At 50.6% G+C, this 24,770-nt stretch overlaps 2 protein-coding genes across 3 annotated transcripts; both read right to left on the reverse strand.

Moving 5' to 3' along the window:
• Window positions 1–273: 273 nt before the first annotated feature.
• Window positions 274–4,873, reverse strand: CDK3 (cyclin dependent kinase 3). Its single transcript, XM_004748868.3, has 8 exons — window positions 4,785–4,873; window positions 4,137–4,262; window positions 3,766–3,843; window positions 3,572–3,692; window positions 3,302–3,472; window positions 3,106–3,207; window positions 2,650–2,853; window positions 274–968 (listed from the first exon to the last, which is right to left on the reverse strand). The coding sequence occupies exons 1-8, from the start codon at window positions 4,871–4,873 to the stop codon at window positions 843–845; spliced, it is 1,017 nt and encodes a 338-aa protein (XP_004748925.1). The 3' UTR covers window positions 274–842.
• Window positions 4,874–4,883: 10 nt separating this feature from the next.
• Window positions 4,884–24,749, reverse strand: TEN1 (TEN1 subunit of CST complex). 2 transcript variants are annotated; one of them, XM_004748866.2, is made up of 4 exons: window positions 24,481–24,749; window positions 14,316–14,436; window positions 11,203–11,357; window positions 4,884–5,320 (listed from the first exon to the last, which is right to left on the reverse strand). In XM_004748866.2, exons 2-4 carry the CDS (start codon window positions 14,402–14,404, stop codon window positions 5,199–5,201), a joined length of 366 nt encoding a protein of 121 aa, XP_004748923.1. In that variant the 5' UTR covers window positions 14,405–14,436; window positions 24,481–24,749; the 3' UTR covers window positions 4,884–5,198. The 2 variants fall into 2 exon arrangements, with proteins under 2 accessions (XP_004748923.1, XP_004748922.1); XM_004748865.2 differs by having other exon boundaries at window positions 24,469–24,749.
• Between the last annotated feature and the right edge of the window lie 21 nt (window positions 24,750–24,770).

Here is a 24,770-nt window from a genome sequence, read left to right on the forward strand (position 1 = left end):
GCACAAGGGACAGATGGCTCAGGGTCCTTCCCAGGTGGGATGTGGACACGCCAACCAGTCCTGCTAAGGGAACAACAGGTGCCTGCAGGGGCTTCGGCTCCCTGGACCCGGGAGGGCATGTTGCCAGGTCATGGGAAGATCATGAACAGCCTCTCCCCATCACCTCTGTTCTGGGTCTCTCGGGTCGGGCCGGGAATGCTTTCCGGCTCTCTGTCTACCTCCCCCTCATCAGCAAGTCCCTGGTTACCCCTTGAGGAGAAAAACACTGGAAAATTCAGGAATACATCACTTTTATTTCCTGTTCTTAAAACCAGAGGCAAACAAACATTAAGTATATGCTAAGTACAAGACGACGACTCAGAACAGGTACGCACACTCTCACCCACGCCGCGATCGGGGAAAATGTCCTCTCTCCCTTGCCCCGCTTCCTGTTTAACTTGCTTTCTTCCCTGGAATGCAACTCTTCCCCCCAAAACATTTTAAAGCCATAATGACCAGCAGGGGGCACCCTTTCGCTGGGGCAGGGGCGGGGCGGGGCGGGGCGGGCGGGTCTGGCTCTGTCCTGCTGCGAGCTGGCGCAGGCTTCGCGCTCACCTGGGCGACTCTTGTTCCAGAGCCCGGGGACACATTCTCTACCGATCCCCCGTGCCCCCATCTGGAAATGGCAACGTCAAACCAACCAACAACACGGGAACTTGCTAACCTGTGGGCAGAACTAACTCAAACTCAGCCCTATGGCGGCCAAGGCCAAACTCAGAGCTTTGCTGTTCTCTTCCTGGGGCAGTGGGTTGGGGAGGCAGCAGGGGCGGCGGCTGGAGAGAGGCTGGGAGGCTCGGGCCTTCTCAGCGGCAGAACCGCTCCAGCACGCACTGGTGGGGTGCCGGGGGGGTCCCCGTGGACGAGAAGTATGGATGCACAAGGGCGGCCTTGGCTGAGATCCGCCGGCTGGGGTCGTACTGCAGGAGTTGCTGGGGAGGAAGGAGGAGGAGCAAACACTGAGCCGTGGGGGTGGCCACGCCGGGGAAAGGAGATGCCCTCCAGGCCCCAGGTGGCGGCCCGGAGCACCAGAACAGCTGCCTTCAAACTAGAACTGCCTGTAACCACTGCCTCCGGGCTCACCAGCCAGTTCGGGCCACTCCCGGGATCCGGGGACAAGGAACTAGTTCTAGGCCGGCCCGGAAAGTCATCCCCGGCTCCGTTAAGACTAGAGGCTGAGTCCGTCCACCTTCTTCCCACCTGGGGTTCCCTGGCCTCTGTGCCTGCTTCTGGTGCAGACAGACTTCTCTCTCTAGGTTCCAGGAAGGAGAGGGTCAAACCTGTCTCGGGAACATATTAGGAACTCTAAGACTCAGCTAGGCTGTGGAAGGACCCCTTGCCTGGCGGTAGCCGGATGGAGCCCTAAGAGCCTGGGCTGGAGGCATACGCCTTCCTGCTGGCGCTGGGCTGGTAGACACACACAGGCCCCTGGAAAGATGAAAATACTGCCCTGCCTTCTTCTGGCCCAACACTAGCTTAAAGAGACAGATGTGGTCCCGAGTCTTTGCGGGCAATGGACAGTTCTGCCGGAGGCCTTCTGGGTAGTCTGGCCTGGGCCAGCCCAGTAGGTCAGGATGGTGCTATAGCATAGGGTAGCTTGGACTGTGGCAGGGGCCCAGAGAGCAGGAAACAGCCTCACGGGAAGAGCAGTGACTATGCAAGGAGGCGTGCTCCCCACCGGCAGAAGCTCACAGAAAAAGGGTAAGAATTAGGCACCTGGGTGACACAGTTGAGCGTCTGCCTTTGGCTCTGGGTCTCAATCCCAGGGTCCTGGGATGGAGCCTCGTGTCGGGTAGTCTGCTCATCTGGGAGCCTGCTTCTCCCTCTCCCCCCTGCTCTCTTTCTCTCTCTCTCAAATAAATAAATAAAAATCTAAAAAAAAAAAAAAAAAAAAAGGTGGGGGTGCCTGGGTGGCGTGGTGGGTTAAAGCCTCTGCCTTCGGCTCAGGTCATGGTCCCAGGGTCCTGGGATCGAGTCCTGCATCAAGCTCTCTGCTCGGCAGGGAGCCTGCTTCCTCCTCTCTCTGCCTGCCTCTCTGCCTACTTGTGATGTGTCTGTCAAATAAATAAATAAAATCTAAAATAAAATAAAATCTTAAAAAAAAAAAATAAGGGTGCCTGGGTGGCTCAGTGGGTTAAGCCGCTGCCTTCGGCTCAGGTCATGATCTCAGGGTCCTGGGATCGAGTCCCGCATCGGGCTCTCTGCTCGGCAGGGAGCCTGCTTCCTCCTCTCTCTCTCTGCCTGCCTCTCTGCCTACTTGTGATCTTTCTCTGTCAACTAAATAAATACAATCTTTAAAAAAATAAAAATAAAAATAAATAAATAAATAAATAAATAAATAAAAAGGGTGGGGGACAAGTATCAGAGCATAAAAACAAAAGCTAATCAGAAGAAAGATGTTTTAAAAGGACACGTGAATGCTGGACTTGTCCAGGAAGGAGCCTCCGGGTTGAACGATCAAGAGAGACAGGGACAAGCTGGCTGTGTTCAGGGTCAGAAAAGAGTCCCCGCTGGACTCAGGGGGCTCTGGGGCGACACAGGGTCGGCTGACAGAGACACTTCTGGTGGCGCAGTGGCCGCTCTTGCCCTCCCCTGCCCCCCTCCTGGACCTACCATGAGCAGGTCCTTGCCCTCTGGTTCCAGACTGGGCACGATCTCCTCCAGCCCCTTCCTGGTCCACTTGGGGAAGCTGCCCTTATAGTCGGGCAGCTGGGTGACCCCTGGCCACATGGCTTCACTGGGTGTCCCCAGGGTCCGAAAGATTCGGAAGAGCTGGTCAATCTCAGAGTCACCAGGAAACAGGGCTCTGCGGGTCACCTGAAATGAGAAAGAGGAGGTGTGGGGTCCGGTCCCTCCTCTAATCCTACAGAATCCAACCCCAGATAAGGTAAGTTTCCCAGGGCTGTGCTAAGAATCCCAGCTTTTTCCTGGAATACGGTTTGCTTCCTTAGTCACGCAGCCAGTCCCAAACACCCGAGGCCACCTCTCTCAGGAGAATGGGAGTCCCAGCCCTACCCCAGCAGGACCCTGCCTGCGGCCTCCCGTGGCCACATCTGTCCCTCCCTCTACCATCTCGGCAAAGATGCAGCCGATGCTCCAGACATCCACGGCCGTGGAGTAGAACTTGCTGCCCAAGAGGATCTCGGGGGCGCGATACCAGAGCGTCACCACCTGTGGGGGCGAGAAAGCAGCGCCAGTGGGGCGGCCGAGTGCTCCGGTGATGCCCCCTTCGGCTGGCCTCCTCCTCCCGCCTGTGCGGCAGTACCTCGTGGGTGTAGGTGCGCAGGGGCACCCCGAAGGCTCGAGCCAGTCCAAAGTCCGCCAGCTTGATGGCACCCAACTCATTGATGAGCAGATTCTGGGGCTTCAGGTCTCGGTGGATGACCCGATGCGAGTGGCAGAAATTCACGCCCTGCAGCAGCTGGAAGAGGTAGCTCTGCCCGAGCGAGAGTGAGCGGAGTGGGGTTGGCGGTGAGCGGAAGCCGGGCTGGCTGGGCGCGGCGTTCCAGGCCTCCCACCGGCCTTCCCTCGCTACCTTGACCGAGCGCAGCGGCAGCTCGGAGGCTGGGGCCGAGTCCATGTACTTCTTCAGGTCCTGGCTGAGGAACTCAAACACCAGGTAAAGCTTCTTCTCACTGTGCACCACATCCAGCAGCCTGGCCGGGGGACACCGGTCACTACGCGGCCCCCCGGGCGGACCCGGCCTCCCCACCTCCTTGCCCACCTCACCTGACGATGTTGGGGTGCTTAAGCTCTTTGAGCAGGGAGATCTCCCTGATGGCCGTGCTGGGGACTCCCTCCGTTTCCCTGCGGGAAAGGAGGGGAGGGCAGTGGAGGCTTCTGCCCCGAGGGAGTCCCCGTGTGTTCCGTGTTCCGAAAGAAGGGCCTGGCCCCCAGCAAGAGGGCCCTGGGCGAGGTGTGGCCGGGAGGACGGCGAGGGCTGCCCCCGTGTCCCCCACCGCCGTCTCCCATGTCCCCTCCACCGCCCCCACCCGCACGGGCAGACGCGGAGCTGGGCGTAAGGCCCTGAGGTGAGGGACAGGGGTCGCCCCCCAGCGGGAGGAGGGGTCTGGTGTCTCCGGGGCCGTGGCGGCACTCACAGATCCAGCCTGATCTTCTTGAGGGCCACAAGCTGCCCGGTCTCCTTGTTCTTGGCCTTATACACCACCCCGTAGGTGCCCTCTCCGATCTTCTCTACCTTCTGGAACACATCCATAGCCGCAGAGCTGCCCAGGAAACAGAGGGCGCCTGGGGCATTCACCGCCACACCCAGCACCCCTGCTGCCCCTCCGGCCCCCACAGAACACCCTGCCCAGCCCCCACCCGGGCCCAGCCTCCCACTGCCCCACCCCCAATCCCCAGGAACCAGCCCAGCCCAGGCCTCCCCCAGCCCAAGCAGGAAGGCACCCGGCTACGGGGCGCAGGAGGGCCCAAACTTCTCAGCAGGGCCCCTGCCTTGGGCCCTGCCAGGCCCAGGCTCTGGAGGCCAAGGCTTCCCAGAAGGGTGGCCTGGGGGGCTGGAGTCAGCCCCAGGACAGAGGTCAGGGGTCAGGAAGGGTTTCTAGAGCCACAGCCCTGCCCTAGGCCGCACGGCCAGGCTGAGGGGCCATGCCCCGACCTTCTGGGATAGCCCGGCCTTCTCTGAGGGCAGAAGTTCAGTGGGGGCAGCCCCCCTGCATCTGGAGCCCACCCCCAGGGCCCATGGGGGAACCTAGCACCCTTCCCACAAACCCCAGCCCAGAATTCACCAGAAACCCTGTGCTCCAGGGGCCTCACTGCTGGCAGGCTGCCGGCTCCACGGCTCCCCCTCCTGGCCCCCGCCGGCGCTGCACCACATGCACACAACGCAAGGTCTCCCCCACTGGGGCCTTTATTCATGAGTACCTTCCAGAACCCTCCATATGCCCCCTTGAGGTTCAGCCCCCAGCACCCCACAGCTCAGCCTCTCACAGGCTCCTGGCCCGGCGTGTGTGTGTGTGTGTGTGTGTGTGTGTGTGTGTGTAACAATCCAAATAAGCAACCCCTCCTCTTCTCTCAGGCTCCAGGAAAGGGCTGTCACTCTGGGGAAGGTCTGCATCTTCTCTGCTCAGGCATCTCTGGTGGGCTTGGCCTCAGGAGCACGCTGGGGGGGGGGGGGGACAGTTGCCAGGAAGTGCAATTTGCTACTGGCTGCTGTCCCTCTCTTGCTGGTATCGCCTCTGCTCCTGGATAGCTTGCTCTAACAAGGGTAGATTCATTCCTTCCACACAAGTCAGCACCCGGGCCTTCACCACGGACCCTCCATCTGAAAGACACAAGCACAAGGCACTAGCAGGGACTGACCCCCGTGTCAGCAACGCCCCGGATGCATTGCAGCTGCTTCCCCCGGACTTGCTCTCAGGATGAGCTAAAAGGATGGCATCCTGGATACTGGGAATTCTTCTCTACTTGGGCCTCAGAATAGTGGGCCTGTTGCACACTATCGCATGTGTCTCGAACTTAGGGGATAGCCCGCAAATCCCACTTCTCCACGGAGGAATGGCCGGACAGCTGCCCCCTCAACCTCTGTCCTTTGTCATCTTAATTCCTGACTCCTTCCCTACCTCGTGTGCACCATCCCACTTCTCCATTTGTACTAAGGGAAGGGTCCCCTTGGGGCATACTGGGCTCCACTGACATTGGAAATTGAGGCAAAGAGAACCGCATAATTAGTAAATCCAAGATGAGAGTTTGGCCTTGTAGGGCCAAGTCACCCCACCCCAGACGACGGGCTGGGAGGTGCTTCTGGCACATGCTGTGTTGACCCGATGGAAAGACCTGTCAGCGTGCGGGTGATGGCAAGCAGAAAAGACAACTGCGCCTGCCCTGACACGTTTGCTTATTTGTGTTTTCGTTTTTTTAAAAGCAGGCTCCACAACTCACAACCCTGAGATCAAGACCTGAACTGAGATCGAGTCAGATGCTCAACTGACTGAGCCGCCCAGGTGCCCAGGTTTATTTTTTTTTTTTTTAATTTTTTTTCATCCATGTTCTTTATATGCTCTGGTCAGGTCAATAAACACATTCAATGTGCTAGATAACCTGTTTCCTTTTGATGTGGTTTTGAGATACAGGCTCTTTGGTTAGATAGGTCATGCCTGGCCTTCCTCCTAGTCTAGACCTCTTTTCCTTCCTTCTTCCCTCCCTTTCCTTTCTTTTCATTCATTTATTTATTTAGTATTTTCTTTATTTTGAGAGAGAGAGAGTGCAAGCAGAGGGAGAGGGAGAAGCAGGCTCCCTGTTGAGCAGGGAGCCCGATGCAGGACTCGGTCCCAGGATTCTGGGATCATGACCCAAGCTGAAGGCAGACGCTTAACTGCCAGAGCCACCCAGGCGCTCTGCACAGAGCTTTCCTTACATGATGCCTATCAGCTCTTTCCTCCTGTCAGTGTGGGAGAACCCTCCCTCCTAGATTTACACTGAGGAACCAAAATGAAACAAATAATCCTAACATTTGTGTGGAACCAGAAAAGACCCCGAAGAAGACTTCTTAGACTACTTAGAGCCTGACCAGAGCCACCCAGGCGCCCCAGTGAAAAACATTATTAAACATGGAGTGACCTTAAGATACAGGATTGTCATAAGGGACGAACGGGGCAGATCCAGCAGTCCATCTACAGGTCCTTATAACTGTGATCAAGGAACAGCATTTGAAGAACTACTGCAGGGAGGGGAGGAGAGAGTCTACAGACAAGACGGCTACAGAGTCCTTTAGGGGAATATCTTGCAAGTTGGACGAACGCAGAGCAATGGAGGCACTGAATGACAAGTGAGCAGGAATGCAGTGGGTGGAGGCGTGGGCAGGAGAGAGGGAAGGGGTGAGAGGAAGAACAGAGCTTCCTTTAGGACGTCTGCCCGAGCAGGTGGCGAGTCAGAGAGAGGAGCAGAAGCTGATGAGAGTGTTATTATTTTAGTATAGAATAAGCTTGACGGGCGCCTGGGTGGCTCAGTGGGTTAAAGCCTCTGCGTTCGGCTCAGGTCATGGTCCCGGGGTCCTGGGATCAAGCCCCACATCAGGCTCTTTGCTCAGCGGGGAGTCTGCTTCCCCCTCTCTCTGCCTACTTCTCTGCCTACTTGTGATCTCCGTCTGCCAAATAAATAAATAAAATCTTTAAAAAAAAAAAAAGAATAAGCTTGGGTGATTTATATCCTCAGAGGGAAGACGCAGTGGGAAAAGGCTGAGGACTCAGTTGAGAGGGCAAAGTCCCTGTGGGAGGGCAGGCCGGGAGTCACAGCACAGGCCCGCACGGAAGACAGGCCCCTCTTCCTCCCAGAGGGGAAGAAAGGAGCCACGGGCAGGTGTGGACACAGGTCACTTTAGGAGGGGCTATGTCCTACCTGGGACGTAGGAGGTGAGGCAGTCACCCACGCTGACGGGGGCGGGAGGTGATGAAGTAGGGGTCTCCGGGGACCAGGGAGTGCCAGAAACAGCTACTGCCCACAGTGGGAGGGGGTGGGCCAGGACACGCAGTAAGAGGCCTTGAAATTGTGCTAGAACAACCCCAAACGCATGAACCTTCTCGAGCAGCAGAAGAGGGCGGAGGTTGGGGCTTTGTCAGGCTGCGGTGATGGAAGGCGAGGGCCAGAAACTTCCCCCAGAAAAGGGGTTGCTGTGGCAAGAGGCCCAGTCGGAGCGGAGGAAAGTGAACAGGAGAGAAGGAGGGAGAAAAAGGAAGAGCCCGAGGTGCACAGGTCCCGTGGGCTGCCGAGCAGGGAGGTCCAGGAGTCTCGGCTGCAGTCTCAGGTGGCAAAGGGGTGGCTGTGGGAGGCCGAAGTGGGCAGAACTGGTTGGCTGACGAGAAAGGCAAAGCTGTGAATGGCAAACCCGAGCAGCCAGCAGGCTGCTGGCCCCACCTCTGGGCCCTGTGGTGTGTGAGATCGGGGAGGCTGACCTAGCTCCACGCGAGGACGGGAGGGAACTGCGGTCCTGGGAAAGAGCCAGGTTTCAGGCACATCCCAGTGAAGGCAGGTAAAAGGGAGCCTTTCAGGGCGGAGCGAAGGTTCCAAAAGACACAACAGGAAGGCTTGAGAGGGCAGGGAGCAGCGGTCAGCTCCAAGAAAACCAGGCAGGAGGCGCCTGGGTGGCTCAGTGGGTTGAAGCCTCTGCCTATGGCTTGGGTCATGATCTCAGGGTCCTAGGATCGAGCCCCGCATCAGGCTCTCTGCTCAGCGGGGAGCCTGCTTCCTTGCTTCCTCCTCTCTCTCTCTCTCTCTCTGCCTGCCTCTCTGCCTACTTGTGATCTCTCTGTCTGTCAGATAAATAAATAAAATCTTAGAAAAAAAAAAAAAGAAAAGAAAAGAAAACCAGGCAGGTAGAGTTTATGGGATTTATGGCTGCCTCTCTGCTTGTGATCTGTCAAAAAAAAAGTTTAAAGAACCAGTGGGTTTCTCACGTGGTAGGCATTTCTTCACCTTTTTGGCCTCCTCAGCTCACTGTGTGCACAAATTTCAAGAAGGTGGCACTATTTATTTCTCACTCTCCTTTTTAAAAAGATTTTATTTATTTAATTGACAGAGAGCATAAGTAAGCAGAGTGGCAGGCAGAGGGAGAGAGAGAAGCAGACTCTCTGCTGAGCAGGGAGCCCAATGTGGGGCTCGATCCCAGGACCCAGAGATCATGACCTGAGCCGAAGGAGAAGGCTTTAAACACTGAGCCACCCAGGTGCCCCTTTATTTTTCCTTTTAATTTTTATTTATTTACATAATCTCTACACCCCATGTGGGGCTTGAATGCACAACCCCCGAGATCAAGAGCCACATGCTCTTACAACTGTGTGTCAGCTGCAAACGATGAACACGTCTTACTGAGCAATTAGAAATTTAGGGGGAAAGCTTTTTTTTTTTTTTTTAAGATTTTATTTATTTATTTGATAGAGATCACAAGTAGGCAGAGAGGCAGGCAGAGAGCGAGGAAGGGAAGCAGACTCCCCGCCAAGTAGAGAGCCCGATGCGGGGGCAGAGGCTTTAACGCTGAACCACCCAGGCGCCCCAGGGGGAAAGCTTTTTTTTTTAAGAAAAAAACTCACTGTTGGTGATGAAAAGAATGAGAAGCAGGCAAGGAGCCAGAGCCCAGGGCGAATGCTGCCTGACCTGAGGCTTGATCATTCGGGTTCAGGTTGGGGGCGGGGGCGGGGGCAAGGTCACCTGGAGGTGTTGCTGCCTATGACCTCCAGCTGTGTGGCCGCTGATCCACCGGCTTCTCCTTGGGGCAGGGCCGGGTGCTGCTGGCCGATCCCTGCTGTGCAGCGTTCCTGCCGCCCTGCCCTTTCTGCACGGAGGGAGCGATAGGAGCAGGCCAGTGATAACATCGTTGCCTGGATTCATTATTTCATCAGGACTTTTAAAGAGGTGACTTTAGATCTTCTCTAAAGAACTTTTCCTCATCAAATGAGAGCTGTCCCTGAACCACAGTCCATTCAGAAAAAGGCAAGGGAAAGAAGGTTTAGGGTAGCCAGGAGGAAGCAATCAGTCGATTCCAGACCCAAGTTCTCTAATAAATGGCATTAAAAAAAAAAAAAAAAAGGGGAGGGCAGAACTCGTACAGAGACTTGGGGTTTGTTAGCCAAATGCAACAAATGGACTTTGGAGGGGATCTGAACTAGCCAAGTTTGAGAAGCCATGGAGCGGAAGGGGGTAAGCGCGGACAAGGTGTGCGATTCTGTCGAGGGACAGCTGCTTTGTTGGGTATGATGGGTAGTGGCAGAGGCATGGACGTGTTTATGGGGAAATGAAGTGACATCAGCTTTGCTCCAAAAGACCCCAGCAAAATAAATAGGTAAATGCAGGCAGCGGAGACTCAGCAACGGCTGACTGTGGGCTCTACCACTCTATTTCTGTGCGCATCTCACTCGAACAGTCAATAGAAAAAGTTACATGTGTTGAACATACAAAGGTCTCTTCCCATTTTTCTACCCCCCCCACAAGAGATTCTAACTGTCCGCTCCCGGTCCTGTTCTTGTCCGGGCCTGCTGCATCACCCGACTTTCACCCCTCTCTGTGTCTGCGCCTTAGCATCCCGGACACTAGGCGGTGGGCTCCCGGGAGCTCCCAGGATGCACTGGAGGGCTGGGGGTACAGGAGAAAGCCTCAGGGACCTGGGCTGCGGTTAACGTGGAAATCACTTGTGCAAAACCCCCTCTGTACACGTTCCCACCCCCATCCCTGATGTCTCTCTCAAATCAATACGAAGGCCGGAACTCCGCGAGCTTAGCCCTAAATAAAGATTCACTTCTATTAAATCAAAGGTAATTAAAGTAAGCACCATCTAATAACATTTTTTCTAGCACATTTCATCTAGAGTTAAAAACCATCACCCCTGGGGTGCCTGGGTGGCTCAGTCTTTAAACATCTGCCGTCAGCTCAGGTCATGATCCCGGTGGGAAGCCTGCTTCTCCCTTTCCACTCCCCTTACTTGGATTCCCTCTCTTGCTGTGTCTCTCCCTCTCTCTGTCAAATAAATAAATAAAATCTTTAAAAATATATATAAATAAAAACCATCATGACTAGGGCCCCTGGGTGGCTCAGTTGTTAAGCGTCCGTCTTTGGCTCAGGTCACGATCTCAGGTACCTGGGATGGAGTACCTCGTCGGGCTCCCTTCTTGGTAGGAAGCCTGCATCTCCCTCTCCCACTCCCCCTGCTTATATTCCCTCTCTTACTGTGTCTCTCTCTGTCAAGTAAATAAATAAAATCTTAAAAAAAAAAAACCCACCGTGGGGCACCTGGGTGGCTCAGTGGGTTAATCCTCTGCCTTCGGCTCAGGTCATGATCCCAGGGCCCTGGGATCAAGCCCCGCATCTGCTCTGCAGGGAGCCTGCTTCCCTCTCTCTCTGCCTGCTTATGATCACTCTGTCAAATAAATAAAGTATTAAAAAAAAAAAAAAAGACTGAAGGCAATGGTGTAGGACGAGGCCTGGCACGTGGTTGGCCTTTAGAAATTAATGATTTCTCTCCCCTTGCACGCCCCAGGAGCAGGTCCACTGAGCCTGATCACATCTGTTTCCAGGAGTCCTTGAACTTGTGGGCTGATCTGGAGGGAAGCTAACCCCAGGGAGGGACTCCTGCTCGGGCAGAAGCCAGACCCAGTCCTAACCATAGACTGCCCTGCCCAGGACCCAGCGTGGAAAGGGAACATGAAGCCAGGGGCTTACCCTGGTGCTCCAGCTCTCCAAGGACGAGGTACAGGTAGTTCATCTGGGCTTGGAACGGCTCCACCAACTTGGTGCAGACCAGGATCTGGTGCTCGTCAGATCCGTGCTGAGCTCTCAGGGTCACTCGAGATTGGGTCATGTCGTAGAGCAACAACCTGCAGGTCAGGGAAAGTGCAATCAATCAGTTCTGTCCACAAACAGCACAAACACGGAAAGCTCAAAGGGCTCTGGCAAACCCATGCGTCTCTGATCAGAGAAATAAAAACGGCGGCCACAAGTCAGAGAAACTGTTTTCAGTCTAAACTGTGAAGATGGAAATACATGCATTACAAGGCAACTGTTTATTTTTTTAAAAAGATTTTATTTATTTATTTGACAGTAGGCAGAGAGGCAGGCAGAGAGAGAGGAGGAAGTAGGCTCCCTGGTGAGCAGAGAGCCCGAGGCGGGGCTCGATCCCAGGACCCTGAGATCATGACCCGAGCTGAAGGCAGAGGCTTTAACCCACTGAGCCACCCAGGCGCCCCATAAGGCACCTGTTTAAGGGGTGTTGACAAAAGTATACACAGGTGTAACCAGCATCCCAATTAAGATGTGGCCCATTTCCATTGCCCCCAAAAGTTCCCTTGTGCCACTACTCAAGCTCCCCATCTCCCACGCCAGGCAACTGCTGATCTATGGGTTCATTTTCTCACTCTGGCACCTCATGTACATGGGGGCACAACAGCACGTCCTCTCTCGTGCCAAGCTTCCTTCACTCAGCACGGTGGTTTCGAGAGTCACTGTACTGCTGGGTAAATCAGTGCTTTTCTCCTTCTATCCCTCAGCAGCAATTCTGTTGAAATGACTGAAAACAGTCTGTGTATCCGTTCATCAGCTTGTTTGGTTTCCTGCCAGTGTCGGGCTATGATGAATAAACGGGCAGGAACTTCTGCAGACCAATCTCTTTGCTGACATATATTTTCATTTCTCTTAGGTAAATACCCAGGTGGGATCACGAAGTCATTCGACCAACCTGTCTGTTCAACTCTAAGAGAAATGAGCGAATTGTTTTTCAAAAACGGGTGTGCTACTTTACACTCCCAGCAGCAACTGAGGGTTCTAGTGGCTCCACATCTGGCCAGGACTTTGGTATGGTCAGTCTTTTAAATTTTAGCCGTCCTAGTGTCCTAGTGGGCAGGAAAATACTGTATCGTTGTGGCTGTTGGTTGGTTGGTTGGTTGGTTTTTAAAAGATTTTATTAATTTATTTGAGAGAGAAGTGAAAGAGAGACTGGGGGGGGTGGTTAAAGCAGCGGGAGGGGGGCGGGGGCTCGATCCCAGGACTCTGGGATCCTGACCTGAGCAGAAGGCAGACGCTTAATCCACTGAGCCAGCCAGGTGCCCCTGTTGTGGTTTTAATTTGCACTGTGACTAACGATGTTTACCATCTTTTCATATGCTTATTATCCATGTGTGTGTGTATATATATGTGTATATATGTATTTTTAAAGATTTTTATTTATTTATTTAACAGTGAGAGAAGAACACAAGCAGGGGTAGTGGGAGAGGGAGAAGCAGGCTTCCCGCTGAGCAGAGAGCCCGACGCAGGGCTCGGTTCCAGGACCCTGAGATCAAGACCTGAGCCGAAGGCAGAGGCTTAACAACTGAGCCACCCAGGTGTCCCCCTATATGTGCATTTTTTAACTGTCATATGCAAAACTGTTTACTTTTTGGATGACTGCTAGGTGTTATGTACACTCTCTTTTGTGAAATGTCTGTTCAAGTCTTTTGCCCTCCTCCTGTTTAAGATTCTGTAACATGTGCTTTCCCCCTCTGGTTTTACTTGGGATAACTGAATTAAAGTTGACCACACATATTTAAAGGACACACTTTGACACCACATACACTTGAGCAACTGTCCACACAATCGATAATGAACACATTGTTCCCTAGTGCATTTTCACAATCCTCCAATACGGTATACCCAGGCAATCCTTGCGGGCAACAGGCCTGCTTTTTTTTTTTCCCCACTTTGGAATTTTTTTTTTTTTTTGGCATTTCCTAAACTTTTATATAAATAGAGCCATACAACATGTAATTTTTTTCTTTTTTTTGGCCTGGTTCCTTTCTTTCTTTCTTTCTAAGACTCTATTTATTTATTTATATTTTATTATTATTATTAAAGATTTTTTTAATTAAAAAATTTTTTTTAAAGATTTTATTTATTTACTTGACAGAGAGAGATCACAAGTAGGCAGAGAGAGAGGGGGAAGCAGGATCCCTGCTGAGCAGAGAGCCCGATGTGGGACTCGATCCCAGGACCCTGAGATCATGACCTGAGCTGAAGGCAGAGGCTTAACCCACTGAGCCCAAAGATTTTATTTTTTTAAAGTGATCTCTACACCCAACGTGCAGCTCTAACTCACAACCCTGAGATGGAGAGTTGCATGTTCTACTGACTGAGCGCCCCGTGTTTAAACATGTGTTTAGCTTTTCAAAGAAACTGCAGGCTGTTTTCCAAAGTAGTTGTGCCATTTGACATTTCCATGGGGAGAGTCGAGGAATTACAGCTGTTCCACACCCTCATCGGCTTCTGGTTTCAACAGTCTTTGCAAATCCAGCCAGTCCACTGGGCCCGTAGGAGTATCCTGCTGTGGTGTGAATTTGCACTTCCCTGATGATGTGATACATACACACATGGTGTGAACACACACCCATTCACACGCTCATGTATATCCATACACATGAGTGTGTCTAAATTAATCACCAAAAGGTTAGCAGTGGCGGTCCAGAGAGTGGGATTACTGGTACTTTTGCTTGCTTTCTTCACACTTCTACGGACTATCTACCTTTTTTCCAATGAAAACAAATTCATGTTTTGGCATTTAAGAAATACGTTGATGGGGATGCTCTGTTGGCTCAGTAAGAGGTGCATGCGACTCTTGATCTTGGGTAATGAGTTCAAGCCCCACGTTGGGTAGAGATTACTTGAAAAAGTAAAACTTAAAAAAAAAAAAACTAGACAAACTTAAGATAACATTTTAATTGTTTGGTTTTTTTCTGGCAGGCCTGGGGTATGTGTTGGGGAGGAACTGAAATATCCCCACACACGAGGAAAAAAAACCACGTTCTCACCTGCCAAATGTTCTCAGTGTGCCCCCGTCGGGAACTTGGCCAGCACTGACTTCCCAGGGGAAGTAATAGATCCCAGGTTTGGGCAGCATCGCCAAGAACTGGAACGGATTTCTGAAGACTCCTGAAAAACCAACCAGACCACAGGCTGAGATTAGCAGGTACTTGAGACCAGAGACACCTGAAAGGCTAGTTCCCGTGGTACTTTAATATTTAAAGATATTTAAGGGCGCATCTGGGTGGCTCAGTCATTAAGCATCTGCCTTCAGCTCAGGTCATGATCCCAGGGTCCTGGGATCGAGCCCCGAGTCAGGCTCTCTGCTCGGCAGGGAACCTGCTTCCCCTCTCTCTCTGCCTGCCTCTCTGCCTGTCAAATAAATAAAATCTTAAAAAAAAAATATATATATATATATATTTATATTTAAAGATATTTAAGAGTGGTAGTTTAATATTAAACAATTTTTTTGATTTTATTTATTTGACAGAGACAGAGAAAGCACAAGTAGGCAGAGAAAGATGGGGAAGCAGGCTTCCTGCTGAGCAGAGAGCCTGACTCAGGGCTCGATCCCAGGACCCTGAGACCATGACCTGAGCCAAAGGCAGAGGTTTAATCCACTGAGCCATGCAGGAGCCCCTAAACAATTTTTTTTGATCAGTTATGCATTCACTAATTTAAAAAAGCAAAACAGTATAAAAAAGATCTGGGGTGTCTGGAAGGCACAGTCCTTTGGGTGTGGGACTCTTGGGTTTTGGCTTGGGTCGTGATCTCAGGTGATAAGATGGAGCCCTAGGTCAGGTTCCTCATTCTGCGTGGAGTCTGCTTGAGACTTTCTCTCTCCTCTGCCCCCATGAGCCCCACCACCATGCATATGTGTACTTTCTCTCTCAAATAAATAAGTAAACCTTTATTTTTATTTTTTTAAGATTTATTTATTTATTTGAGAGAGCACATGGAGGGAGAGGGAGAAGCAGACTCCCTACTGAGCAGAGAGCCCAATGTGGGGCTCGATCCTAGGATCCTGGGACCATGAACCGAGCCAAAGGCAGAGGCTTTCACCCACTGAGCCACCCAGGCACCCCTCCACTTAATATTTTTTTAAAGATTTTGGGCGCCTGGGTGGCTCAGTGGGTTAAGCCTCTGCCTTCGGCTCAGGTCATGATCTCGGGGTCCTGGGATCGAGTCCCGCGTCGGGCTCTCTGCTCGGCGGGGAGTCTGCTTCCTCCTCTCTCTCTCTCTCTGCCTGCCTCTCTGCCTACTTGTGATCTCTCTCTCTGTCAAATAAATAAATAAATAAAATCTTAAAAAAAAAAAGAGGGATTCTCTTAAAAGATTTTGTTTATGTATTAGAGAGAGAGAGAATGAGAGCACAAGCAGGGGTAATAGCAGGCAAAAGGAGAAGCAGGCAGGATGTAGGACTCAATCCCAGGACTTTGGGATCATGACCTTAGCCAAAGGCAGATGCTTAACCAACTGAGCTACGGGGGGTTCCAATATATTCTGAGATTCTTTCAAAATTGTATATAAAGTGCACCTTCCTTTTTTTTATTAAGATTTTATTTATCTATTTGATGGAGAGAGAGAGAGCACAAGCTGGGGAAGTGGCAGGCAGAAGGAGAGGGAGAGGCAGGCTCCCTGCACGGCAGGGGAGCCTGATGCAGGACCCTGGGATCATGACCTGAACCAAAGGCAGACGCTTAACCCACTGAGCCACCCAGGTGCTCTTTTCTTTCTTTCTTTTTTTTTTTAGTAGGCTCCACACCCAGTGTAGAGCCCAGTGTGGGGCCTAAACCAAGCTAAGATCAAGAGTTGGATGCTAAACTGGCTGAACCGCTCAGATGCCCCTACAGGTTTGTTTTCTGAAATCTAAAGTTAAAACTATTCTAAAATAAAAACTTTATTTAAAAAACAATGAAGGAGCGCCTGGGTGGCTCAGCTGGTCGGGTGTCCAACTTGATCTCAGCTCTGGTCTTGGTCGTGGAGATCTTCTGACTGAACCAGCCAGGTACCCCATCACTGATGAAGAATATGATTTATTCTTTTACTTCTTTATTTTTAAAATTTTTATTTATTTGAGAAACAGAGTACAACTTGAGTGGGCAGTTGTGGGCAAGGAGCCTGCTTATATTCTTTTTCTCCCTTTTCCTTTCCCCACCTCTTAAAAAAAAAACCCAAACCTGTAAAGAGGGTACGTCATACCCAGTTCCCCCCATAATTAATATCGTACCTTGGTATGACGCATTGGTCATAATTAATGAATCTGTATCGACAGGTTATTAACTCAACACCGTACTTTATTTGGATCCTGTTTTTTTCCCCCTAATGTCGCTTTTCAGTTCCTTAGTCCCATCCAGAATGCTGCATTACATTCAGTTGTCTCTTTGGATGCCTCTGGGCTGTGACAGTTTCTCAGACTTTCCTTGTTTTTTTGGTCTTGAGAGTTTTGAGGTACACTACTCACGTTATTTTGTAGAATGATCTTCCATCTGGGTTTGTCTGGTATTTTTCTCATGGTTAGACTAGGGTTATGAGTTTTTGTTAGTGATTTTAAAAAGAGAGATAACACCAGTTAAATGACTCATGTGAAGGGTGCCTGGGTGGCTCAGTGGGTGAAGCCTCTTCCTTCAGCTCAGGTCATGATCTCAGGGTCCTGGGATTGAGCCCCGCATCAGGCTCTCTGCTGAGCAGGGAGCCTGCTTCTGCCTCTCTGCCTGCTTGTGATCTCTGTCTGTCAAATAAATAAATAAATAAAATCTTTATTTATTTATTTTTTTAAATGAGTCATGTGATAATGACAGAAAGGACACCTGGCAGGCTTCTGAAGATGAGACATTGTATACTCTCATATGGCAAGATCTCCAAGATAGGGATACCTGGTGGCTCAGTTGGTTAAACATCTGCCTTCGGCTCAGGTCATGATCCCAGCATCCTAGGATCGAGTCCCACATTGGGCTCCTTGCTCAGCAGGGAGCCTGCTTCTCCCTCTGCCTCTGCCTGCCACATTCTGTCTACTCTCTCTCTTTCTCTCTCTCTGACAAATAAATAAATAAAATCTTAAAAAAAAAAAAATCTCCAAGACAGACCATCAGGAAAAAAGGTAAGGAGCACACAAGTGCATATAATATGTACAACTGTTTATGTGTGAAAGAACACTCTAGAACATCAGGATCCACATGTAGAAGATGTTAGAGAAGTGGGGATTCAGGAATAATTATTCAGTGACAAAGGGACCCTGAAGGTGATGGGCTTCAACTGTTCGATAGGATAAGCCAAAGGAGACAGAAACACAGGAAATGGCAATTAAATCATCCCAAGTCAGACCCTTGCAGAAGCCAGATGATACAGCTTTTGCACAGAAGCTCAATGTTGGGGGTGCCTGGGTGGCTCAGTCAGTTAAGCGTCTAACTCTTGATCTCAGCTCAGGTCTTGATCTCAGGGTCATGGTTCAAGTCCCACACTGGGCTCTGCTCTGGGTATGGAGCCCACTTTAAAAAGAGAAAAAAGGGACAAGCAAAGAAACTTAATGTTAGCTAGAACCTTGCACAATTGGCTTTGGTCAATGTTCAAAGATCATTTCAAGACAGCTGGGTACAGAATAGCCCCCGGGCAACTGGCCAAGGCCCAGTCCTACTGTCCTAGGAGCAGAAGCTCCATATTCCTGTGACCAGGGAGCAGAACCATTCCTGTCCCCAGTAATGACAGCACCCCCTATTCATCTTTGGGATGAGAGAGAAGCAAAAAAAAAAAAAAAAAAAGACAAACAAAAAAAAAAACAAAAAACAAAGCAAAACCAAAAAACCAAATATCAGTCAAGAGAAGAAAAAAATGTATTGGTTCCTGTTTCGGGATAATGGTGACAATTCTGTCCAATCTAGTAAAAAGGTGAAAACTTGGGATGCCCGGGTGGCTCAGTTGGTTGAGCCGTTGCTTTCAGCTCAAGTCATGGGATGGAGTCTTGCATCAGGCTCCTTGCTCAGCGGGGAGCCTGCTTCTCTCTCTGCCTCTGCCTGTCACTCTGCCTGCTTGTGTGTGCTCTCTCTCTCTCTCTGATAAATAAATATAAATAAATATCTTTTTTTAAAAAAGGTGAAAACTTAGATTCTTTTCTAAGAGTAATTTTCCTAGGGGTACCTGCATGGCTTAGTCGGTTAAGCATCTGACTCTTGGTTTCAGCTCAAGTCATGTGTGATCTCAGGGTCCTGGGCTCAAACCCTGCATTGGGCTCTGTGCCCAGTGGTGAGAATACTTGAGGATTTTCTTTCTGTGTCCCCCCCCAACCCCTGCCCCCTCTAAAATAAATCTTTTTTTTTTTTTAAGATTTTGTTTATTTATGTATTTGACAGAGATCACAAGTAGGCAGAGAGGCAGGCAGAGAGAGAGGAGGAAGCAGGCTCCCTGCTGAGCAGAGAGCCTGATGCGGGGCTTGATCCCAGGACCCTGGGATCATGACCTGAGCCGAAGGCAGAGGCTTTAACCCACTGAGCCACCCAGGCGCCCCTAAAATAAATAAGTCTTAAAAAGAAAGTAATTTTTCTACTCTCAAGTACCACATATACTATAAGCTAAGCTGTAAGTAACTGCTCATTTAATTTATTTTTATTTTTTGAATTATCATACAATTTTAACCTCATTGATTTTTTCAAATTTAGTTATTTATTTATGTAATCTCTATACCCAACATGGGGCTCAAACCCACGACCCCAAGATCAAGAGTAGCATGCTCTTCTGACTGAACCAACCAGGCACCCCATCACTGATTAAGAATATGATTCATTCTTTTATTTCTTTATTTTTAAAACTTTTATTTCTTTTTTTGAGAGAGAGAGAGAGAGTGCACTTGAGTGGGGAGAGGGGCAGAGGGAGAGGGAGAAGCAGGCTCCCCACCGAGCAGGGAGCCCAATGCGGGGCTCCATTCCAGGACCCTGAGATCATGATCCGAGCGGAAAGCAGAGGCCCACTGAGCTACTCAGGGGCTCCACCCCTGATTTTATTTTTTTCAAGCAAAAGTTGCTGTGTTTATTAAGACATTTCTGTTAATTTCCATAAGCCCTACTGGCTCAGTAAATCATTGTCCATATATCATCAGACATGCAAGAGTGTTTCTAAGACGATATATCAAGACTGGCTTTTCAGGGCACCTGGGTGGCTCAGTGGGTTAAGCCTCTGCCTCCGGCTCAGGTCATGATCCTAGGGTCCTGGGATCGAGCCCCGCATCGGGCTCTCTGCTCAGCAGGGAGCCTGCTTCCCCCTCTCTCTCTGCCTGCCTCTCTGCCTACTTGTGATCTGTCAAATAAATAATTTTTTTAAAAGATTTTTATTTATTTATTTGACAGACAGAGATCACAAGTAGGCAGAGAGGCAGGCAGAGACAGAGGAAGAGAAGCAGGCTCCCCGCTGAGCAGAGAGCCCGATGCAGGGCTCGATCCCAGGACCCTGGGATCATGACCTGAGCCGAAGGCAGAGGCTTTAACCCACTGAGCCACCCAGGTGCCCCTCAAATAAATAAATTTTAAAAATCTTAAAAAAAAAAAAAAAAAAAAGACTGGCTTTTCTTACAGCTTAGCTAGGTTTTAAGTACTGTCTTTGCAAGTCTGAGGAATGGTATAACCTGTACAGTAGAGCTTTGCACTCTTCACTCCCCAAGACAAAACATCCACTGCCGGGAGAAAAACCCACAGCACGAACAAGTGACATAGTCTTCTCTTTTTAACAACTGGGAAATTTGAGAAATACTGTACAGGAAGGAAAGGAAGGAGAGTGACCCGCCAGTGACTGCTTCTTTCCTTTTTTTCTGAAGCGATTGCTAAGTAGGACTAAAGGTCAGAAAAGTAATAGCTGTACCTAAGTTGTCATAGCTTTTATTAGCTTTGGGTTTCCTTCTTGGAGATAAGAATCTCGATTGTGCATGTTTGTTACTCTACAATTAGAGTAGATAACCAGTTTATTAAAACAAGGACAGAAAGTCAGGAAGAGCCAGATAGAAGAGATGCATTGAGCAAGGCCTGTGGGAAGGGCCCTGCACCTTCTCTCTCGGATCACACCACAGACTCGGCACCTTACTCTGCCCACTAACACTGAGGCAACTGATAAATGATTTTATTTTATTTTTTAAAAGATTTTATTTCTTTGAGAGGAAGAGCATGATCGGAGGGGGAAAGGAAGAGGGAGAAGCAGGCTCCTCGCTGAGCAGGGAGCCCCACAAAGGGCTCCATCCCAGGTCCCTGGGATCATGACCTGAGGCAAACGCAGATGCTTAACTGGCTGAGCCCCCCAGGCACCTCTCATAAGTGTTTTTAAAGCCATGATTCTTTGTTAGTTCATATTGCACAATGAGTCTTCAACACTACAACTAAAAAAAAAAAACCCCACTATAACTCACATTACACCACAGGATTTGAACTATGGCCTCAAAAGAGTCTATCACATGGTTGGGGCAGGGCTGGTGGCTCCGAAGAGCCTGCCTCCGGGTCAGGTCACGAAGCCTGCTTCTCCCTCTCCCACTCCCCCTGCTTGTGTTCCCTCTCCCACTGTTTCTCTGTCAAATAAGTAAATAAATAAATAATCTTAAAAAAAAAAAAAATTTCAGGACACCTGGGTGGCTCAGTAGGTTGGGCGGCTGCCTTCGGCTTGGGTCATGATCCCGGGGTCCTGGGATCGAGTCCCACATTGGGCTCCTTGCTCAGCAGGGAGCCTGCTTCTCCCTCTCCCTCTGCCTCTGCCTGTGCTCACTCTCTCTAACAGATAAATAATAAAATCTTTAAAAAAAAATTCTATCACATGAGAAGTATTACAAACTTTATTTATTTTTGAAGATTTTATTTATTTATTTGAGAGAGAGACACACAGTGAGAGAGGGAACACAAGCAGGGGCAGTGGGAGAGGAGAAGCAGGCTTCCCACGGAGCAGGGAGCCCGATGCGGGACTTGATCCCTCGACCCCGAGATCATGACCCGAGCCACCCAGGTGCTGCTTGAACCTAGCTTTTTCAACAAATAAGTGGAAGAAAAAAATTGTAGAGTGGAAACTTATGCATTAAAAGAGGCTAAGGAGGGACGCCTGGGTGGCTCAGTTGGTTAAGCCGCTGCCTTCGGCTCAGGTCATGATTCCAAGGTCCTGGGATCGAGTCCCACATCGGGCTCCTTGCTCAGCGGGGAACCTGCTTCTCTCGCTGCCTCTGCCTGCCTCTCTGCCTGCTTGTGTGTACTCTCTCTCTCTCTCTCTCTGGCAAATAAATAAAAAATCTTTTTTTTTTTTTTTTTTAAAAACATTTTTTTTTCTTAAGATTTTATTTATTTACTTGAGAGAGAGACAGTGAGAGAGAGCACATGAGCGAGGAGAAGGTCAGAGAGAGAAGCAGACTCCCCATGGAGCTGGGAGCCCGATGTGGGACTCGATCCTGGGACTCCAGGATCATGACCTGAGCTGAAGGCAGTCGTCCAACCAACTGAGCCACCCAGGCGCCCAAATAAATAAAAAATCTTAAAAAAAAAAAAAAAAAGAGGCTAAGGATTCTTTATCAACCGACTGCGACGGGTAGGCTTTGTCTGGACCTTGATTTGAACAAACTAACTGTGGAGAGTTTTTTACAAAACATTTGAGTATTGATTGTAATGACTGCAAGAAATGTTTAAAATTTCCAATTGTGATAATGGTATTGGGAGTGTGTTAAAAATAGTTTAAAGATATATCCTAAAAGTCTTTATGGGTATGATATCAGATTTCCTTTAAGTTAACATGGAGAGGAATTGAGGGGAGGTACAGGGGGTAATTATTGGACCTGGGTGAACCATAGATGGGGTTTATTGTATTATCCCTTCTACCTTTATACATGGCTGAATATTTCCATAATTAATATTTAAAAATGTAAATCAGCTCACAAAACCCCACTGAAAATCGATTAAAGGCTTCCCATGGTAAATTCCTATTAACACTGAAAGTCTCTGTGTTAGCCCACAATGCCACATGGGCTACGTCTTGGCTCTCACGTTGGCCATCACACTTCCTCTGGCTCGCCCTCACCCTCGAGACCTCCATACGTGCTTCTCCTCAGACTGGAGCAGTCTTCCCCAGACCTTCACGGAACCAGTTCTCTTTCCCTATTTAGGGCCCAGTTCCTCCTCCTCCTCCTCCTCAGCAAGGCCTTGGCTGTTCTCCGTATCCAAAGAAGCACGGCCCACCGCTCCCGGTCTCTCTGTCCCCTTAGCTCGATTTTTCTCCACTGTCGTTGACTAAGTAATAGAATTTCAGAGCGAGATTAGTTTACTTGTTTAATGCCTGTCTCCCACCAGATTATCGGCTCCGTAAAGGCATTATTCCTCAGGTATCCCCTGTGCCTAAAACCGTGCCTGGGCATTATTAAATATTTATTTATTTATTTTTAAAGATTTTACCCATTTATTTGACAGAGATCACAAGCAGGCAGAGAGGCAGGCAGAGAGGAAGGAAAGCAGGTGCCCCGCTGAGAAGAGAGCCTGATGCGGGGCTCGATCCCAGGACTCTGGGACCATGACCTGAGCCGAAGGCAGAGGCCCTAACCCACTGAGCCACCGAGGCGCCCCTATTAAATATTTATTGAATAGATGAGTGTATTCATGAAGAAAACCATCTACCCCCACACTCGCCCAGACACAGAGAACCCAAACCACATCTTGCTGCCTCCCACCGGGGCTTTGCGGTCCCAGACCTTCATTAGCATTTTGTCTGTTTTATTCCTCTTGACTGTCCAGCCCAGGCAAATGGTTTGACCACTAACAGCCAGTCTGCCTTCTGAGGTTATGAGTTCCCCGGCCTTGATGTTTCCACCAATCTTGTAACCTTGTACAGGGTTCTTACCCAGTCCTGCACTGAAAGACATACCTTAGACCAAACTTACAACCGTCAATGAATTCTCGCTTTACCTCGTTCTAGACACTGCCAAAGCTCTGCAGGTTTTTCCTTACGTGAATAGCAACCACCTCATTTCGTCTTACAATGTTGTATTGGTGGTACCTGGAGAGCAAGTTTTTCCCAAGAGGCCTACAATCCACACACAGCAGCCAACTCAGTATTTTAATAGGGTGGGGTGGGGAGCAGGGGGCGGGGCATTAGAAACAATCTAGCACTGCCTAGCCCTGAAATCTTGGGGAGTCCGGGGCAAAAAGAAAAATCAGTAATAACGAACTTATCTTCGATCTTGCTTAGTGCTCCCTTAAATTACACCGGAGGTGAGTGCCTCATTTCTCTTACCCTATTCCCAGGACTGCTCCTAAAAACTGATGCAGTAAATAAGGCCGAAGCGCATAGTTTTAAAAAAACAGTGGATGGGGCGCCTCGGTGGCACAGCAGGTTACGCCTCGGCCTTCGGCTGGGGCCGTGGTCTCAGGGTCCTGGGATCGAGCCCCGCGTTGGGCTCTCTGCTCCACGGAGAGCCTGCTCCCCCCCCCCCTCCCCGCTTACTTGTGATCTCTGTCAAGCAAATGATAAAAATAAATAAAAAATAAAAAGCAGTGGATGACTATCCCGTTTCGGGTTCTAAGGGTGCGCTAGGGAGATAAAGGAGATGGCGTTGCGAGCTCATCCTCACTACAGTGGTAGGAACTCAAAACCTAACTAAAATCCAGAGCTAGCACGTATTTTACGTAATCGGAATTAAAACCACAACTGGTTAAAAGCCGCTGCCTCCGGGGATGGGGAGCTTTTGCTTTTCATTACAAATGCTCCGAAACCAGGTTTCCTCCACCTGGACATCTACTGCTTTGATGACGACGGTGGTAACCGCGAAGGCAACGAAGTCTGCATTCCAAGCCGGGTGAGCGGCCCGCTCGGTCCCGTTCCGGCCCGCACCCACCCCATACCCGGGGAGGAGGGCCCGCACCCCACACCCAGCTCCCCGAAGCCATTGTTTCTGGCAGCAAGGAGCCGATTATCTTAACACGAGACCACTGGAGGCCTCTTCCCAGGGCGACTTTTGTCCTCCTCCTCTCTTTCCTCCAGTCCGGGAGGGTCCGGCGAAGCCCTACGCCAACCCTCCCCGGCAACGCCGCGCCGCGCGGCCCAGAAGTTGAAATCACCCCCGCCCGCCCTCAGGCCTCAGCACCTGGACCCGGAAGCCGCGCGACCCACGCGGCCCACGGCGCAGGCGCACTCCTCCTCAGCCGCCTTGTCCCGCCCCTTCCCTACCTCCTCGCCAACCTGTTGGGGCGTCGCTGCGGCCCGTGGGCGCCCCGTTTCCGCCCCGCGCGGTCGCGTGACGAGGGAGGGGCGGGTTACCAGGAGCGCCCGGCTGGCCTCCCTCCCCGCCCCCGGGGCAGTCTCCTGGCGGTCTTCCGGGGTTGCCTCCCCGCGGGGGGCCGCTGTTAGGGATCCCGGGAACGAGAGCGGAGGACTCGCCCGCCCCACCGCAGGGTACGGTCGCCGCGCCCACGCCGGCGCCGCCTCCGCCTCCGCCTCCACCTCCGCCTCCGCCTCCGCCTGGCCCGCGG

Source organism: Mustela putorius, unplaced genomic scaffold (genome assembly GCF_011764305.1).
Source record: "Mustela putorius furo isolate JIRA1106 unplaced genomic scaffold, ASM1176430v1.1 tig00000873_pilon_pilon_pilon, whole genome shotgun sequence".
Lineage (NCBI taxonomy): Eukaryota > Metazoa > Chordata > Mammalia > Carnivora > Mustelidae > Mustela > Mustela putorius.

What these genes read in the sequence shown, in the direction of transcription:
- CDK3 (XM_004748868.3), bottom strand. Translation starts at nt 4,873, where the DNA reads ATGTGGTGCAGCGCCGGCGGGGGCCAGGAGGGGGAGCCGTGGAGCCGG. An exon ending in AAGCACCCCAACATCGTCAG is followed by an intron (nt 3,693 to 3,765) that starts GTGAGGTGGGCA and finishes TCCCCCGGCCAG; the next exon opens with GCTGCTGGATGTGGTGCACA. An exon ending in GCTGCATCTTTGCCGAGATG is followed by an intron (nt 2,854 to 3,105) that starts GTAGAGGGAGGG and finishes TTCTCATTTCAG; the next exon opens with GTGACCCGCAGAGCCCTGTT.
- TEN1 (XM_004748866.2), bottom strand. Translation starts at nt 14,404, where the DNA reads ATGCTGCCCAAACCTGGGATCTATTACTTCCCCTGGGAAGTCAGTGCT. An exon ending in ACACTGAGAACATTTGGCAG is followed by an intron (nt 11,358 to 14,315) that starts GTGAGAACGTGG and finishes CCTGACCTGCAG; the next exon opens with GTTGTTGCTCTACGACATGA. An exon ending in TGGAGAGCTGGAGCACCAGG is followed by an intron (nt 5,321 to 11,202) that starts GTAAGCCCCTGG and finishes TGTGTCTTTCAG; the next exon opens with ATGGAGGGTCCGTGGTGAAG.